Source organism: Pelophylax lessonae (genome assembly GCF_965119305.1).
Source record: "Pelophylax lessonae genome assembly, chromosome: 4".
Taxonomy (NCBI): Eukaryota; Metazoa; Chordata; class Amphibia; order Anura; family Ranidae; genus Pelophylax; species Pelophylax lessonae.
Window position 1 is genome coordinate 135,090,186 of NC_138771.1, and position 17,417 is coordinate 135,107,602.

General features: G+C 50.6%; 1 protein-coding gene across 5 annotated transcripts in view; it reads right to left on the reverse strand.

The window, feature by feature from the left end:
- The window catches only part of VPS13C (vacuolar protein sorting 13 homolog C), a 555,353-nt gene that overhangs the window by 128,089 nt on the left and 409,847 nt on the right, over positions 1 to 17,417 (reverse strand). For all 5 annotated transcript variants that reach the window (XM_082257056.1, XM_082257055.1, XM_082257057.1 and 2 more), the window contains 5 exons: positions 16,734 to 16,838; positions 6,184 to 6,348; positions 5,866 to 5,994; positions 5,637 to 5,770; positions 5,412 to 5,538 (listed from right to left, as the gene is read on the reverse strand). In XM_082257056.1, coding sequence (XP_082113182.1) covers positions 5,412 to 5,538; positions 5,637 to 5,770; positions 5,866 to 5,994; positions 6,184 to 6,348; positions 16,734 to 16,838 — 660 coding nt within the window. The remainder of the gene's footprint in view (positions 1 to 5,411; positions 5,539 to 5,636; positions 5,771 to 5,865; positions 5,995 to 6,183; positions 6,349 to 16,733; positions 16,839 to 17,417) is intronic.

Consider the following 17,417-nt stretch of genomic DNA (forward strand, 5'->3'; position numbering starts at 1 on the left):
GCACCTGACTCAGCCGCATTGCCTAGTAGGCCGCAAGCCACGGCCTAAATTTTTGTGGGCACCCGGCTGCCAGGACGCGAGCCCCAGGAGAGTCAACCACCCAGGGCAGCAGAGGGGAAGGTGGATGCCCAAACGGAGGCAATGGCTTCAGCCATCCTCACAGGGGCTGCCTCACATAGGTTCCTAAATGTTTGGCCGGATCCAGCCACGTGAGTCAAGTATCCGCGTATGGTAAAAACATTCGCTCCCCAGCTCAACAACCGCCGCAGGGAGCCCAGAGGACATCCCTGCCCTAGTCACCAACCCCCAGGTGGCAGGGAACCCTGCTCAACCTCCTTGTTGCACACCCGAGAAAAAATGGATTTTTGTAAGATCTTACCGTAAAATCCTTTTCTCTTAAGCTCATTGACAGACGTAGTCCTCCTTGATTAATATCAACTCGGGTTATACTGCCCTCTACAGGAGTAGGACTAGACAGGAAAGAAAACGTTCTGGCCACACCTTAGGGGCAGTCCCAGAGGGTATATCCTCTCACTTCCTGCTACAGGATATCAGTTATGTCACAAAGCAGTGTCAGAGAATTTAACCCAACCCAACTCAAAAACAGAGGGGCGGGTACTACGTCTGTCAATGAGCTTAAGAGAAAAGGATTTTATGGTAAGATCTTACAAAAATCAATTTTTCTCTGTCGCTCATTGACAGACGTAGTCCTCCTTGATTAATATCAACTCGGGACGTCCCAAAGCAGTGCCACAAATGAGGGGTGGGATAACAGAAATCAAAATCCAGAAGGCCCAACCAGAGCCAACCAAAAGCATCAAGGACTCATCGAGCAAAAAGATGAGACCCAAGTGAAAAAACCCAACAAACCCTCGAGGTAGACCAACGGTCTCCTCAAATTGCGGCCTGCAAAACCTTGCGGCCAAATGAGGCATCCAACGATACCATCACATCAACTTTATAACATTTTGTAAAGGCATGAACCGACGATCAAGTAATCGCCTTGAAAACCTGGACCCCTGACGCCTGATGGTGGAATGCCCAGGAAACACTAAGCGCCCGAATAGAGTGCGCTTTAAACAGGGAATGGGGGATCCCGCCCCTTAATAGAATAAGCCTGTACCACCGTCTGTCTGATCCATCTAGACATGGTCGCGGCAGAAACAGGCAGCCCCTTTCTAGGGTCATCCGTGATCACGAAAAGTGAATCCATTTTACGAAACGAGTTCGTAGTAGTCAAGTGTACCCTGATTGTCCGAACCACATCCAAGGAGTGTAAAGCAAACTCCTAAGGATGGCTAGGCTTAGGACACAGGGAAGGTAACACAATATTCTCATTCAGATGAAACTCTGAAACCACTTTAGGAAGAAAGGATGAATTCGGACGAAGAACCACCTTATCCCTATGAACCACCAGATATGGGGAACAACAAGATAATGCGGCCGGTTCTGACACCCTGCGTGCAGAAGTAATGGCCACCAAGAAGGCCACCTTCTGGGATAATGTAAGCAAGAGAATCTCCCTGATATTTTCAAAGGGAGGTTTCTGAAAAACCAACAATACCAAATTAAGATCCCAGGGTGGTAAGGGCGCACGCAATGGCGGAGCCAAGTGCCGCACCCCCTGGATGAAATTCCGCACCAAGGAATGAGTAGCCAGAGGCTTCTGGAAGAAGATTGCTAACGCTGAAACCTGACCCTTGATAGTGCTCAAGGATAGTTTCTGCTCAACCCCCTTTTGCAGAAAAGCCAAGATTCGGGTCACCGAATAGGTACGTGGGGGAAAACCCAACGATTCACACCACGCAATATAAGCCTTCAATGTGCGACAATAGACCTTGCTGGAAGTCGCTTTCCTTGCTTTAATTAGAGTAGGAATAACTGAAGCTGACAATCCTCTGTCCTTCAGTACCTGGGTCTCAATGGCCAGGCCGTTAAAGCCAGCGACTGTAAAGCACGATGGAAGATCGGTCCTTGAGACCGCAGATCCTCCCTGAGAAGAAGTCTCCAAGGAGCGTCCGCGACTAGTCTGCCCAAGTCCAGGTTACCAGGATATCTGGAGTTCCCTCCACCTCTATCCTGCGGAGAAATCTCAGCAGTAACTTAAGAGGGGGGAAGTCATACAGTAGCTGATACTGCCCCTATGGGGTGCTCAGCGCGTCTGCTGCGTCCGCTAGAGGATCGCGGGCACGAGCCCTGTTGAGCCGACATGCCAACAGATCCATATCCGGGGTGCCCCAATGAAGGGACAGCCGTTGAAATACCTCTGGATGAAGAGACTATTCCTCTTGATCCAGAATCTGACGGCTGAGATAATCTGCCTGTCCCCCGCAAAGCTTTTTAAGCGACCCGGGGATGTCGAATATTGGAAGGGAAGTGATCGAAACTCGATCTTGTATCCCGACCGTATGACCTCGCGAACCCCTTTATCCGGGATTCTGGAAATCCCTGGATCCGGAAACCGGTGAAGACATCCCCCCACCCTAGAGATGGGTGGGGGCCCATTCTGTCAATCCAACGGGATAACAGTGGCTTTATTTAGTCTGGAAATCGGTGAGTCCACTATTGGTGGTACCGTCCATCTTATAATGAGGGATACCTCAAACTGATAGCGCCTGCAATGCGTTTGAAAATAGCAGGGGTTCGTTTTCGGACGACCCCATTTAGGCAAGGGAAACTCTTCGCCATTTTGGTAGGCTTGCTAGTACCAAAAAAAGGAATATCAGTCTCAGCTACCTCTGCCGGTGTAATCTCAAGATTTAAGGTTTTCCGGCCAGACACAACTAGTGCCTCCACCAACGCTTCTTGTGCTATGGCGGAGGCAGAAGCGTCGTCCTTACTGTCTGAGGAGACCGTACCTGAGACAATAACCCCCGAAAAGGGGCTGCAATGACCAGCTCAGAATCCGTATCTGAAGTATCAGATGAAATAGGGGTAGGCGGGGGTCGCTTTTCTTGACCCCCGTCCCTGACAGGCTACCTCCACCCGGGATACCAAAGACTCCAAAACTGCTGATAATGCATCATCACAAGTGAGGTACTGGAGGGTCCGGCGGCCACCTCGAGGGGATCAGGTGGGGATACATGTGTGGCAGGGCTCATGATTAACAAGACACTTGCCAGCAAACACAAAAAAATTGCAAGAAAAAACATTTTTCTTTTTACTTAGTCCCCCAGCGCAATAGCGCCCCTCAGTGTACCTGCTTGGACCCCTCAGAGAGAGAGAGAGAGAGAGAGAGAGAGAGAGAGAGAGAGAGAGACCCCACGGCTCACCTGATGCACAGAAGTTTCTTATCAACCTGCTTCCAGCACTGTCTGTTACAGACAGGAAGTCTTTGGCTTGCTTTCCCGGGCCGAGGAGGCGGCTCCGCCCCTTTACACGCCTTCCGGCGCCTCCCAATTACTCCTCGAGGTGTTTGGTCACCTCAAACATGGCCGCCCCCATGCTGGAGACACGAGGCTACGCCAATATGGCGGCCTCGTGCGATCTGCAGGAAAATGGCGGCGGCCTGTGGAGGATGGCGGCGGCTTGAGCAAAGTAGCAGCGGCCTGCGGGACTGTGCGCTCGGCCTGTGCGCTCGGCCTGTGCGGCCTGCGGGAGTGTGCGCTCGGCCTGTGCGGCCTGCGGGAGTGTGCGCTCGGCCTGTGCGGCCTGCGGGAGTGTGCGCTTGGCCTGTGCGGCCTGCGGGAGTGTGCGCTCGGCCTGTGCGGCCTGCGGGAGGTAGTCCTCGGCCTGTGGAGGTGACCGGCTTTATGGAAGGATGGCGACCTGCGGATGCAGTAATCCAGGCATAGGCATCGGCCTGTATACACCTTATGTCAGGTAGGATACCTCTATACCTTAATAGTAATGCCTCTTAGCAGTCTGCCACTGACTTCAGTCATCTCCCTTATAGTGTCATATAGTGACTATAGATAGTCCGCTCCCAAACCAAGCTTTTAAGGGGGGGGTCAATGACACCTGCTAGGATCACGTCCATCCATCCCAGAGAGGGGCCCGCGTCCACCAACAAACCCGACAGGGGGAGAGGGGGAACATTTTACTCACCATACCGGAACCAGGCGGGCGCCCACTCCTGACAGAACCCCTCTCCACCGGGGTGGGGGGGCTGTCGACCAATACGGACGCCGTGACTCAGTTTGCAACTGGTCATTGGCGTCCAGGCGAGACGTTTAACTCGCAGGGTCAGTCCCCGTCCAGTGGGACTATGTCGCGGCAGACCCAGCGCGGAGCTAGGGCCTGCATGCGCTCGTAGGCTGAACTGGGGTGACCACTGGATCTCAACATCCAGCCCGTCGCCCAGTTTCAGCGTACTTGCTTGAAGATCTCACAGGAACACTGGAGAAGAAAAGCTGCCTAAAAAAGTATTTCTAAAAAATCTTGCCAGGACCAAAGATCCCAGCAAGGAACTTAGGTCCTTACTCCTAACTAGAGAGAAAAAAAAACTGATATCCTGTAGCAGGAAGTGAGAGGATATACCCTCTGGGACTGCCCCTAAGGTGTGGCCAGAACGTTTTCTTTCCTGTCTAGTCCTACTCCTGTAGAGGGCAGTATAACCCGAGTTGATATTAATCAAGGAGGACTACGTCTGTCAATGAGCGACAGAGAAAAAACGGTCAGCAGCAACTACAACCAACCCTCCTTAAGAGCATGTGGCAAAGCCAGCTGGGGGGAAGGGAGGGGAAAAAGGGGGTCCGACCATCCCAGGGAGGGGTCCACATCTACCCCAAAACCCTGGGATAGTGGGGGGTGCTGTCAACCAGGAGAAAAACACTTCGGCTCAGGCCAAAGCCAGTTCTTTGCATCCTCGTGAGACATTTAACTCGCAGGCCAGCCCCCGTTCAGTGGGGCTATGTCAGGGCCGACCTAGCGCAGAGCTGCGGTCTGCATGCGCTCACTGGCCGGGCTAGGGGGACCCTAAGGATCTTCATTATCCAGTTCGTCGCCCAGTCCGGCACTAGATTGTAGTTCTCACAGGAACAAAATAATAAGAGAAAAAAAAAATTCCATTTAAATTGAAAAAAATTGCCAGGTCCTTACTCCTGACTAGGCAAAAAAAAAAAAAAAAAACTAAGTGTCTATAGCTGAGAGTGGGAGTATACCCCCTGGGACTGCCCATAGGCGTAGTCAAGCTTTTTCCTGCCTAGTGTCCTACCCCTGTAGGGGGCCGTATAACCCAATGGTTAAGAAGAATCAGGAGCTGTGTCTGCCAATGAACGAAGGAGAAAACATGACTATTTAATGATTCAATACCCAAATATAACAAAATATACAGACTATTTTGTGTCTTCAAACTTCTATCAGAACAGCTTTACATTTTACAAACAAAACAATGGCAGCAATGTACTAGGTTTTTCACAGTAACTGTGTTTAATTTGGTAAGTTTACGGAATTCACATTAAACTGCTAACCTTTAATAAGTCAAGCTCGCCCTTGGTATGGCTGTATGTCCATGTCAGCTTTTTTGTTCCTGTTGGATCTTCCCAGGCAAACAATCTTGCTTCCCCAGGGCAAAGCTCCTTCTCCTCTTCTGTACCACTGCATGGGGAATACTATCTTAATAAACGTTTACAATACAAACAGCAGAAATTGTATTTAAACAGAACTGAAATTACTGTAATAATTTAATAGCCTACCTCTGGCCATATGTCAACTTAGACCGAGGCGTATGGTTCATGATCAGAGCAGGAGCAGCTCCTTCATAGTAATCGGAGAATCTAATCACTATAGAGTGATCGGCTATGTTGACATCTGCCATAAGTCCTGTATTCTGTAAATAAGGGCAAGCCATTGGTAAGATGAGCAATAAAGTAACTGAAATACACAAATACTTTTTTCTTTAGGATAAAGAAGACCTGAACTCACCATCTTCTCCAGGCTGAGCAGTGAGCCATTGTCCTGCTTATTAAAAAAGAAAGGCTTGGATACCGTCTCACAGCCAATGACTCTGACACACATCTTTCCAGAGATATTTTCTGGCCAGAATGGTATACACTGGAAAACAGAATAAAATATTGGTGTTGCATTTACTATTAACTAGAGGGTTTTTTTTATTATTTTAATTAAAATAAATGTCTAAACTGGTGTTCAGAAATTCTAAACCAAAAGTAAAGGATGTATATTGGGTGCATTATAAATTCATAAATGAGGCCTACACTTAAAAAAAAAAAAAAATCATTATACCTCAGATGACCCAATGTAATGCCACTTGAGTTCTGGCAAAGAACCATCAGCTTCAATTTCCCCCACCTCGAGCTCCAGTGTGCAGTTATTCACAAGAGTATAGAACGGTGTCAAAGTAACAATCCTTGTTAGGTTAAAGCTACTCATTTTAATGTTTACTCCAACCTTAAAAACAAGAAACACAAAATATTTTGTAAGAAAAGTATATATAATTTACTCGATACAATTTTCACTCCATGCATTATAAAGAAAAATACACAGTCACTACCAACAAACGTTAGCAGGATAGCATTTTACACACTTTCTTCTCCATCTCTGTCCTCTTTATCAAGATAGAATATTCTATGCAGTTATAAGCACACATCATAGAGCCTTATATCTAGTCAAACATTTATTTTTTGCACTCAAGACTTTTGATGTTTGTATACTTTATAAACAGAATGCAATTTATGAATCCAGATAACCAATTTTCTTGTAGATTACTACGTGTACATCTAGTGCAAACCTCATATTGGTCAGATTTTTTCAAAGCTCAAAAAAACAAATTGTGTTCTTTATATACACGCGGAAAATTATAGGGTGATCCTCGTATGGGCAAGTGCAAAAGGCCTAGTTTACCACAAAGTCGGACAAATTTTCTCCCTACAGCTAATAGGAAATGTTATGGGGGGAATGGGGAGGAGGTAAGTCTGTGTGGGGAGGCAAAGGGGAGGAGAGCTCCACAAAGGACATTTAAACCTTAGTTGAAACTAATCTTCAACCCCTCCCCCCTTAAGTCTGTTACATAGTCGTAAAGTTTTTTTTTTTTTATTGCCACAGTACAAGTACCTTTAAGTGGTAATCCCTCCCACTTCCTTAATTACCAGCTAGCCGAGAATGTCTGCCTGCACGGTTTCTACCAATTCTCCTCGTCTGTAGCCTCCTGAAACCCAGGTGGTTGCAGGACCAGCCTTTCTGTACTGCCCTGGTCTTGCACCTGCACAGTGGGGAGTCGGCTGTGAGACATCAGGAATTCACAGCTCCCAAATCCAAGATGAGGGTGCCAGAGATCAGAAGCCCTGGCTATAGTAGGTGAAATCCCTCTTTAACAAAGGATATTGCCTGAACAAATACACAAACAATGAAAAAGTAGGAATTTTGACAAACCATTACATAAAGTGAAGGCCACAGGAATAAATTCTTAGATTATGGGTTGTATGTCACTACTTTCAGATCATTGGACACTAGCAAAAGCTTTGCTGGGATTGTCCCCCAGTGTATCCATACAGCTCCATCAACTCAGTTTGTTAGCAAGCAGTAAGGAGATCATAGCGAAAGGAGGCGAGGGACCTGTGTCCTGTATTTTAGGAATTTACAGGCACATCAAAATTCCTAATATCTTAATCCTATAATACAGGACCCAGGAGTCAATGCTTAGACCATGGGATGTCCCCCAGCAATGTGGTGGGCAAAAAATTAGCCAAAACAGCAGCAATAGGCCCACAGGAAAAAAAGGTTCAACAAACCCGAACAGACAGGTGACAGCAGAAACAACATTTGGCTGAAGCACACATCAGCAGAGAATCACCTGGCAACAAATAGTTTTGAAAAGATGAACAGAAGATCAGGTGGTGGCCCTGCAACCTGTGTAATAAACCCTCACAAAAAACACAGATGCTTGATGCTTAAAAAGCCTAAGAATTCTGACATTTTCTTGTAAATGGATTCAGGTAGGGAAGGATGACTTGTTACCTGAGGGGCTTAGATAAAACAGCAAAAAAAAAACACCCAGACAGGTTGAAGAGAAAGGAGGGAATCTCATTGATAGGACACCTTGCAGGAACACAGAGAACATAAACAAACCAGAACAGAAACAAATCCCAGAGGGAAGACTTGGTAGGCAGCAATCGGTGACAGTCCTGACCCAACCCATAAGGCAAAGCGAAAATCGTGTGACATGCCTACAAGGCATAACATAAGGAAGAGAATGAAATTCTCACAAAAGGCGATAGGATGAGCACCAGGGATGCCAGAAAGACTGCCTCTCAGGAAATTTAGTCCCCAAGAAAATAGGGGGTGACGAGGTAGAACCACAGCTGTAAGAGGCAGCAAAAAGCAAAAAGAAGGACTTTTAACGCTTTTGATGTCACCAATGTAGGGCATATGGCAGCACAAAACCACTAACAGCTGGCCAGGTCAGTATGCCTTACTTTCACTGGATTTCCCACTTCACTATTAGCTCATGGTTGCTTATATCAGAATGATATATTGTATGTGTGCCCATACTAGGTAAAGCCTTGCCTGATTTCATAAAGAAAAAGCTAAATATATAAAAAAGAATAACTTTCCTAAGTAAATGAATAACTATGATCAGTGACTGTCAAGCCGATGATCAGAGCAGTTTATTTAAAAAATTACCCCACCACACCCCAGGCTTCGCAGGGGATCTTCAATAACAACAACATTTTTACCATTTAGATTTCTCATAAACATATCAAAATTTAAATTAGGAAGTACCTCTAAAATCATCTAAAATCATTATTAAGCTTGCCAGGCATATCTCCACGCAAACATTTAATGTGATGAAGGATAAAATCCTGGTATTCCAGCTCATACAAGGTTGGCTGGAATAGCATAGCAATTATCAAATGAACACCTACTAGTGATGAGCTGTTTAGCAACTAGGTGCAATAGAGCATCTAAAGATTCAAACATTCAAGCAACAGGATGTAAAGATGAATGACTCGGGGGGCGTGGTCTGGACATGGCCGGCTGAGGACGTCTTTCTGCTGAGCTCCGTGCCTTTCCTCCCCAGCCCGACTACAATCAGCCTTGGCAGTGAGATATGCGGACGTCCAAGAAGAGGAAAACCAAGGGGACCTCTGGAGGAGCCGGGACATCGACGAAGTCGCGTCCCTCGGGGGAGATACAGCGCTTTTTTGTGGCTTCCCAACCCTCTTCTCCCGTGGGCAATATGGCGGCGGTGGAGAGCCCTGGGCCTTCTGGCGGGAACGACATGGCGGCCTCCCCTGCGTCCTCAGCAGACACAGCTCTGACCACTCCTGCAGCCTTCCGCCCGTTGCCGACCGGCATGGTTCCATCGCTGGGCATGGACGAGGAATTGCGGACTATTTTACGTTCCCTGCCTAGCACGCGGGACATTGAATCTATTGTCGGCCGCCTGGAGGCCGCGCACCGGCGGGAGGTGCAACAAGTGCGGAAGGAGGTGCAACAGGTGGCGGACAGGGTGTCCTCCGGAGAAGCGGCGTTGTCCGCTATGGACGCTCGCCTTCTGGCTGTGGAGCGGACCCAGGCAGCACACAGGGACACTGCTATGGCCATGCAACTTCACATGGAGGACATGGAGGACCGCAGTCGGCGGAACAATGTCCGCCTTAAAGGGATTCCTGAAGCTACAGGACTGGAGGACTTGGCGGCATCCGTGACGGCGATCCTTGGCATTCTGTTGGGTGACTCTCTCCCCCCAAACCTGGAGTTCGATCGAATCCACCGGGCCCTGGGCCCCCGGTCACCGGATCCGGAACGCCCACGGGACGTTGTGTGCCGTTTCCACCGTTATTCGCACCGGGAGCTGGTGATACGGAAGGCCTGGGAGGCGCGCACAGTGGACTTTGATGGAGCACAGATCCGGATCCTCCCGGACCTCTCGAGGGCCACATTGTACCGGAGGGCGCTGCTTCGCCCTGTCCTGGACCTGACTCGCAGGGAGGGAGCCACCTACCGATGGGGATACCCGCTAGCCCTGACTGTCCGGAAGTCTAACACCTCATTCACCTTACGCTCCCCCTCGGACTTACCAGCCCTCTTTGCCTTCCTGGGGGTGCAGCCGGTGCAGGTCCCGGACTGGCTGGTACTCCTCCCGCGCCCGTCGGATCGCCGGGGCAGGAGCCCCGCTGGCGGTGATGCACCTCTTCCTCCTCGACCACAGCGACAGCGGCAGCGCTCGAGTGCCTCGGTGGCTCCCAGGGAGGACTGAGCTTCTTCCACTACGGAACTGTGAGCTGTGTGAGTACTTATCCCCCCCCCGGTTTGGCCCCTACCCCCTCCATCCCTTCCACGTGCTGCTGGTGCCCGACCTGCATTGACTTCCCACTGCCCCACTGGTGCTGTTTACCCGCCCCCCTCTCCGGTTTACCCACGAGGCGTTTTTTGCCCGAGCGCCCGCGCTGACCCCACCGCCTCAGGATGGCCTCCCCTGCCATGAACTGCCGGAGCCCCGTGGCGTGTGGTGCGCTCCGCGAGCCGGTTGTAGCGGGAGCCTGGGGGTATCCCATCCCCCTCATCTGGACTGTTCTACCGCTGCCTGCTCTGGCCCTCCCGCCGCCTCGTGACCCTGGGCTGAAGTCCTCTGTGGGGGGGGTTCCCGTGGGATCCCGGGACCCCTTCACCTGCGATGGATAATGTCTCTGATGGACGGGGGGGGGTGGCGGGTGGGGGAGCTGGGTGCTGGGATGGGGTCCGGGGTCCGCGCGGCGGCCGCGGGCTGCGCAGTTTTACTCAGGGTTCCTGGTTGTGGGGGGACTGTGGACGTATGCTTTACTCGGCTAGGCGGGGTGGGGAGTGTGGGGAGGGCGGGGGGAGATGGTGGACTTTGGTGGACGCTGGGTCTTTACGGGTCTGTGGATTGTGGGGGGGGGGGAGGGGGGATGCTATTGTTACTGTTCCTTATACTGCAATTTAGAGTTTACATTTAAGTTTTGGTTTTTTGCTGCTGATTTGAATGTCTGTGGTCCTGGAGCGGCCCTCTGGGATGCCTTGTCTCGGGGCGGTCTCCGGGGTCTCTCCATGTGCTGCTTATCAGAGGCCTCCATGACGGCCCCCTTGACTGTTTTACTGCCTCTGTCTCCCTCTCCACGCTGCCATCTCCTGGTAATGGGCTGGGTGGGGGCCGGAGACAGCGGTTCGAACCGTGCCTGATCTACCCACTTCCCCCCACAGGCCTGCACTTGTGTACCCCTACGGGTCTCTGAGTGCCTGGTGGCTTAGCTGCCTTTAGCTAGAGGGGGGTGGTACTTACCCCGACCCCTCTCTCTTTTCGTTTCCTCTCTTTCTCTTATCTGTCTGTCTCTCGTTGTCTTTTTCTATTGTCGGATCCATCTCCTCCCTGACCCCCCCCCCCCCGCTCCCTTGGTGTTGTTCCCTCTTTCTCTTTCCCCTTGCCATGGACGAGCTCACTGTGGTCTCCCTTAATGCCAAGGGGCTCAATGTCCCGGAGAAGCGCAAGGTCCTCCTGAACGACCTGCATCGCCGGCGGGCTGATATCGCGTTTCTCCAGGAGACGCACTTTCGTACAGACCGTATTCAGAGACTGACTAATAGATTCTACCCTAATTCATATCATTCCACGCATGCGGCTGCCAAGTCGAGGGGGGTGTCCATTCTTGTGGCTGCCAGGGTGCCCTGGACCTGCCAGGACTCCCTGCTGGACCCCAATGGTCGCTATGTGTTCTTGCGAGGTACTGTTGGGGAGACTGTGGTGACGCTCGCGAGCGTCTATGCACCGAACGACGGACAGGACGTGTTCATCGCCCGGGTCCTCAAACGACTGGCCTCCTTCCAGATGGGACAGTTGATCTTGGGCGGCGACTTCAACGTCCCGCTGTCCCCGGGGTTGGATACCTCCTCCGGCAGCTCTTCGGTGTCCCACGCTGCCCGGAAGCGGATTCTTCGTGCTCTTCATGATTCGCAACTTGTCGACGTATGGAGGATGCAGCACAGTGGGGAGCGGGACTACTCCTTCTTCTCGCCACCCCACAGGCTGTACTCCAGAATCGACTATTTCCTGATCCCGCATGGACAGCTTCACGCGGTGATAAACTCCACGATCGACACGATGATCTTCTCCGACCACGCACCAATCTCACTTGTATATAAACTATCTGAAGGGACACGGGGTAGGACGCGCTTCTGGCGTCTAAGTGACTCCCTCCTCAACAACGAGGAAGTCCGGACGGACGTCCTGAAGGAACTTACTGAGTTCTTTCGCACCAACACAGCGGAAGACTGCGACAGGGGGATTATATGGGAGGCCCATAAAGCGGTCATTCGCGGGGTGTTTATGAAGCATGGGGCTCGGCTCAAGAAGCAGAGATCGCAACAGTTACAGCGCCTCTTGGAGGCGATCCACAAATTGGAAACCTCCCATAAGCAACGTCTGGACAGGACGGAGGAACAGGAACTATTTGTACTACGTCGTCAGGCGCAGGACCTTATGTTTTCCAGGGCCAGGGCGGATCTCCAGAGGGCGCGCCATGCCTTTTACATGGAGGGGAACAAATGCGGGAGGCTGCTGGCAGCCTCGGTCAAGGCGCAAAGACTTGCGTCTTACGTACCCCGTATTCAGCCTCCGTCGGGGGGTGCGGCTACGTTGCCCGAGCAGATCGCGGGCGAATTTCGGAACTTCTATGCCTCCCTGTACAACCTCCCGGACCGTGGGGGAGCCTCGCCCGTTGTGGAGGACTACCTGGCCTCGGTGGACCTCCCGTCCCTGGGGGCTGAGGCCAGAGAGGAGCTGGAGGCCCCTATCACCTTGCTGGAGCTTCAGGCGGCGGTGGGCGCGTTGCAGGCTGGGAAGGCCCCGGGTCCTGATGGCTTTACCCTGCCTTACTACTCCACTTACATGGACGTACTTGGGCCTCACTGGGTGACTTGGCTCAATTCGCTGGGCAGAGGGGAGTCGTCCTTCCCCCCCGACACGCTTAGAGTTCATATTTCAGTTTTGCCCAAGGACGGAAAGGACCCCTCTTGCTGTGGCAGCTACAGGCCCATTTCTCTGCTGAATGTGGATCTGAAGGTGTTTACAAAAATTCTGGCCAATCGCCTCAGCCAACATATGCCGCATTTGGTCCATTTGGATCAAGTGGGCTTTATTCCCTCTCGGGAGGCGAGGGACAACACCTCCAAGGTCCTGAGCCTTATCCACGCAGCCCAGACGTCAGGCACACCCTGCGTTCTACTTAATACGGACGCGGAGAAAGCATTTGACCGCGTCAACTGGCGGTTCATGCTTTCCACATTGAGGGCAATGGGCTTCGGTGACAAGTTGATGTCTTGGATAGGGCACATTTACTCCTGCCCATCGGCCCAAGTGAAGTGCAACGGGATACTTTCTAGCCCTTTCCACATTTCAAATGGCACCCGGCAGGGCTGTCCCCTGTCCCCGTTGCTGTTCGCGCTCTCTCTAGAGCCGCTCTTGGGCAGAGTACGGGCCAATCCGGACATCTCGGGCATTCGGATTGGGGACTTGGAGTGTAAGGTGTCGGCCTACGCCGACGATCTGCTCTTCTCCATTTCGAACCCGGCGATCTCGGCACCCAACCTAATGAGGGAACTGGACCTGTACGGCCAGTGCTCCAATATGAAGGTGAACTTTCACAAATCCGAGGCTTTGGGGGTGGGCGTCCCGGCCCCCCTACTGACGCACTTGTCCTCTACGCTGCCCTTCAAGTGGACTCGGGGTGCCCTGACATACCTTGGGACCCAGATTTCATCGGATTTGTCCAAGATATACGAGTTGAACTTCCCTCCCCTCCTGGCCCGTATTCGTGGCCTGCTCCAGACCTGGAATGTCGGTCTTCATTCCTGGTTCGGACGGTGCAATTTAATAAAAATGATGATTCTCCCTAAGATCTTGTACCTACTGCACGCTTTGCCGGTGCGGATCCCGACCTCTCTCTTTACTCAAACCCACAGTGTATTTTTGAAATTCATCTGGGCTCAGGGGAGGCCTAGGATGTCTCGTGCCCAGCTGACTTTACCGAAACACTCGGGGGGCCTGGCCCTTCCGGACGTTGCTAAATATCATCTTGCGGTCCACCTAGGCCGGCTGATTGACTGGAGGAGACATAGCGAAGGCAAATTGTGGGTGCAGTTGGAGCGGGGGCAGTCGGTCGCTTCCCTGGAGGGTCTGCCATGGATCAGGGGGGACCTGCCACGGGACCTTCGAGAACACCCGACGATAGGCGTGACGCTTGCGACAGTTCGTCGCGCTTTATCCCACCCCTCCATTTCCACACAGACGTCCCCGCTTTACCCGGTTCTGGGGAACCCGGAGTTCTCCCCGGGGCTGAAGGAAGCGGCATTTCGCGGACTGATGTCCCGGGGCGTTTCCCAAGCCACTCACTTCCTCAGGGGGTCTCGGTGGCCAACTATAGAGGAGCTGATGTCGCCTAGCGGCCCCTTTGTGCTGGGGTTCTGGCATGCAGCCCAAGTACACCACTATCTTCGCTCCCTGCCGGATCCATCTTCTTTCTCCAGAGATCTCACTCCGTTTGAGGAATACTGCGTGGGGAGCGGGAACCTACCGGGCACGCTGTCTAAATCGTACAGCCTGCTGATCTCCCCGGGGGAAGACTATGTCCTGCCGGGGCTGGCCAAGTGGGAACGGGATCTACGGCTGCACCTTACTCCGGCGCAGCGCCTCAAGGTGTATACCCTGGCTTTGAAGACTCCGACCTGCGCGAAATTGCAGGAGTTAAATTATAAAATTCTCACCCGGTGGTATCGGGTCCCCTCTCTTTTGGGCAGATTCTACCCCGGCACGTCGAACCTCTGCTGGCGGTGCCAGGGTGAAGTAGGCACCATGCTCCATGTCTTTTGGTCCTGTCCTCGAATACGCCCCTTCTGGCGGGACGTCCGGGCCCTTTTGGGGGAATTGTCGGATCGGGAGATCCCGGATACCCCGGAATTCTTCCTGCTCCAGGTTTCCCCCATGCCTATCTCGAAGTGCAAAAAATCAATTATCCCCCATGTTCTGAGCGCCGCGAAGGCTTGCATTCCGGTACTTTGGAAGACGACAGGAGTGCCGACTATTGGGGACTGTATGCGCAGGATGGAGGATATAAACAGGATGGAGGACCTCACCCTCACGAGGCAGCATCGCAGGGAACGATATACTCAGATTTGGGGTTTCTGGAATGCCTTTGTGCTATCCGACAAGGGCAGGTCTCTGATTTGCGGTTGATTATTGCTCCGGGTGTGCCCGTGGGTTCGTCCATGCGGGGAGTTTCCCCTTCTGGCCCTCTCACCCCCCTTCCCCCCCCCTTTGTCCTTTTTCTCGTCCTCTTTCCTCCATTATCCCTTCTTGTGGTATTTGTTTGTGGTCCCGTCTGGGACCCCGTTCTCTTTCTCTTTTTCCTTTTCTTTCTCTTAGAAAAAAGTAGGGAGCGGCGGTTGGGAACGGTTCTTCCTTTCTCATATAATACGGTTTCCTCGCATAGTTGTGTGGGGCCTGGTCATTCATGGCTTAGGGTGGAGGTGCCCGCACCTTCCCCGAATCTAGGGTTGGTTATTGGATTATATCGGGTCATCCTGTGTATTTCGATGTGATGTTATTGTTCACCTATCTGTGTTATGCCATTTCAGTTACAAATATCTGTATGGAACGTGTTTCAGCTTGTTTCTCAACTGTGGTTCCTTTTCTAAAATAAAATATTTGAAAAAAAAAAAAAAGATGAATGACTCATTAGCTGCATAGTGTGCAAGGGGGATTAGTATACATAGGCACATTTCATCTATGCATTTTATATAGCACATGTATTAAGATCACACTCCTGGGATTACGTTAACGCTTGTGCACAAAAGACACCAGTATAAACAGAATCAGAATGGGCGATTATACTGTATACCCCAGTAATAACAGATGCCTGGTACTGATGTGGAAAAGAGGACCGCAAAACTTAAATTTGTAAATGCTAAAAGAACATTACTTGCAAGACCAAATAAAGAAAAACAATAAATAGGGAAAAAGCACAAAAAAAACAGATTATCCCATAACCTGTGCCTTCAAAACTGCGTGTATGGTTAGCACTGCAGTGTGTCTTGTAGGATAAAGGATATAATGTAGTGTGTAATACATATCCAAGTAATGATCCAACAAGGCACAAATAGCCAAGACAGAAACCCTGTCTTACCTTGTTCACGTAACAGGTCCAGGCTACGCCAATCATGGTGAGCATACATTGGAAGGGGTCTTTCAGAGTCAGGATAGTATAGGAATGGGCTACAGCCCTGGAATTGTATGGCACCCTGTGGCTAACTACACTTGTTGCACCACATGACAAAGTGACTGCCTAATGCAGGATCCAGTGCCTAAAAGAAACATTAAAGGCTGGCCCTGGGTAGAATTTCCCAGGTATACACTGGGGGTAAATGATTCGGAAACTGCTAGAGAGCGCTAAGACAATAAGCAGTCAGGTCTTGATAGAGGTCAGTCTAAGGGGAAATAAAAACAATAATTTCTCCAACAGGAGTAGGGGGTCCATTATCTAAGGACTCTAGCAAACAATTGGGGCCTCAAGAAGTGGGAAGGATTATAAGGATACACTCAGGGGCAGTCCCAGCAAAGCTTTTGCCAGTGTCCATTCACCTGTAGGTAGCAGCAAATGACCCATGATATAAGAATCCATTTGTGTGTCCTGTACTGTACGATTAAGATAAAACCACTTACAGCTCTTTAAATCAGATTAATATGAATATTTAAACACTTCATCCAGTGAGCATGCAGAAAAAGGGAGACCAGGAGAGTTTTCCTGGTCCTAATAACAACTCACCAAATATTCCATTTTGCCAGCAGGGCATTTAACACATCCATAACTTCCAACTGTGTCTAGAGAAAATGCAGATGACCAGGAACTTGTGGAAATACACAGTTGTATCTGTTTCAGAATCAAAATAGTAAGATTAGCAACTATAAAAGGGTTCTTCATAACAGAAAATTATCTCTACCCCCCCCCTCCCCGTGTTTATCCCCCCCGTGTTTATTAACAGTAAGGTATCCCTGTCTTTACTAACCAAATGTTGCCATAATAAGAAAGTGTTAATCATTATTTACCTACTGAACCCAGTTTGATTGACACATAAGCTTTTTAAACTTTAGTCACTATGGCCCGGCCCCATTTAGACCATACATTGCATTGGTCCACTCCCTTGTCAAACATTAAGGCCCTGTTCACGCTGGGGCGACGCTACTTTGCAGGGCGACCTCATAGGTCGCGGCGCGCTGCTCACCCCGCGACCTGACAGGTCGCCCCAGTGTGAATGGGGGCTAATGCATGTCAGTAAGGCAGCACAATATTTTTGAATAGTTAGGAAGCACATTATTTTTTAATAGTTACGCAGCACAAAAAAAAAAAAAAACACACAAAGCACAGAAATTATTATTTTTTTTTTTTTTTTTTTTTAAGCGTGGGTGCGCTGCCTGTTACTGTAACAGCATGTTTGGGTTCTATTCAGCA